Here is a 1,948-nt window from a genome sequence, read left to right on the forward strand (position 1 = left end):
CAGTGGCAGGGCAACGACTGGTATTGGGAGGGCCCAGGTGTTGAGGAAGGCTGCGCACACGTCGGTGTATTTGGGGCACCTGATGCTCCCCCCGCTCCATTTGCCCCCCGACGGCGCAACCGTCTCGCCCTCATTGCAGTCGTGCCACGTACCGTCGCCAAGGAACTGCACCCTCAGCTTACCCCCACTGCACTGCGTGTTCACGCACACATCGCCAATCTCTTGGTAATCAAAAAGAAGCCCCTCCCCCTTTACGCACCGTGAGCTCGAGCCAATGAAGCTTCCAAGGAACTTATTAGGGTCACCGTTTAGACACTCATACGCCGCACGCTCAACAACAAACGGACAAAAATCCATATACTTCGATTCACCTCTACGTAGGGGGTCATCAAAGTACTGAAACTGCGGTGGAAGGGGCTTGTAGTGATTCTTTAGTTCACAGTACCCCAGAGAAAGACGGTCATACGTGCAGAGCAGTCCTTGTGTATTCGACGGCTGTTTACAGAACAACTCAGGGTATGCAGTGCCCGCATTGGTGAAGCACCTATTTTCCAGCAACCCGCAGCCAGATTTGTTGCCCCACCGCAACGACTCCGCCATGTCGTAGTTAGCCTTGTACACACCCATGTCCTCAAATGCCGCAAGCGTGAAGGCCGAGTAATAAGCGATCCGGCTCCCAGGACTCATCAACTCGTCCCGTGCGCTGAGTTCCTCCCAGTGCTGCAGACTAGCTCCTCCCCCACCCCCGTCCTCCAACTCCATGCCCTCAAGTGTGGGGCAGTTGTGGTACTTCCTCGCCAGCTCCTTCACCTTCGGTGAGGAAATTACCCACACATATTCTTTCCCTCGCACATTGGGGATCTGGGAGACCATATTGAACCACCAAAACCGTTCCTGCGAAAACCCAAGAGCGTGCCCAATCTCGTGCGCTGCAGTACGAACAACTTCATCAGTGGCTCTTATATTCTGGGGGTCAAAGTTCACGATGCCAGCGTATGGGCGACCGTCCTTCAGAAAGACGCAGGGATACGCCCATGCAAGGAAGGCTTTACTCACGCGAGCGTTGATGTAAAGGACCATGTCGGCGCCGCTCACGCCGATCGTGTGGTGCCAGGAAGGGATAGTTAAACCGGTGCACAGCCCTAGACCACTATCTGGTATGTGCATGGGAGCCTCCACGGGCCTCACAGACAGACGATCGGTGTGCATCTTAATTGCAGTCGGGAGGAGTTGCCTCAAAATAATGTCCTTCTTCGCCTCCGTCAACATCATGTCATCTGTACATTCCTTCCAGCTACCATTGAACAGGCGCCAAGGCCTTTCTGCGGTGCAGTGCTTCAACGGATCATACATATCCTTCGCAGACACTTTGATGCGGATCGGGGCCCACTCACTCCCCAAGCCTTGTGCGGCGACAGTGTACGCCTGCATCGCGCCCTGTCCTCTGCGCGGCACGTCACGCACCACCGCAGTCGCCGGCGGCCACCTCCCCATCATCTCGTCAAACCCGCACCGGTGCTTCCGGGCGGGAGCGACGGCGAGGCACCCAGCGGCCCAACACACCAACAGCAGCAAAAACACCGCTAGTGGGAGGATCGGCGTGCCGAGGCGTAGCTGGCGCATCGCCTGAATAAACTGCCCGTGCTGGCTCCGTGTGAACATCAGCAGCGGCATTATTAGTGGTAGCAGTAGTAGCAGTAGTAGTAGTGGTGGCGCAGACCTTTTCCACAAGAAAAAATATATATACTTACAACTAACATAAAACAAAGCCACTCAAACTCTTCCAACTTTGTGCACACGCCACGAGGCACGCGCTGCCCCGCCTTTTCCAGCCCCCTTAAGAAGCGGTATGTGCGCGTCGCATTGCCGCAGCGCGATCGTCATGCAGACAGTGCCGTCTGTCAGCTCCCCGCTCCTGTCAGGCACCAACTACAGTTGCCGAGACGCT

The 1,948-nt window shown here is 56.2% G+C and overlaps 1 protein-coding gene across 1 annotated transcript, besides 1 other annotated feature; it reads right to left on the minus strand.

The window, feature by feature from the left end:
- TraAM80_07910 (leishmanolysin) lies at positions 1 to 1,662 on the minus strand (the record flags this gene model as incomplete). The annotated part of the gene is made up of 1 exon (XM_029384677.1): positions 1 to 1,662. A coding segment is annotated over one exon (1,662 nt), but the record flags the coding sequence as incomplete, so codon positions are not given.
- Positions 1,663 to 1,674: 12 nt separating this feature from the next.
- Positions 1,675 to 1,711: a microsatellite.
- The last annotated feature ends 237 nt before the right edge of the window (positions 1,712 to 1,948 follow it).

Source organism: Trypanosoma rangeli (genome assembly GCF_003719475.1).
Source record: "Trypanosoma rangeli strain AM80 chromosome Unknown Tra_15.4_contig_00356, whole genome shotgun sequence".
Classification (NCBI taxonomy): domain Eukaryota; phylum Euglenozoa; class Kinetoplastea; order Trypanosomatida; family Trypanosomatidae; genus Trypanosoma; species Trypanosoma rangeli.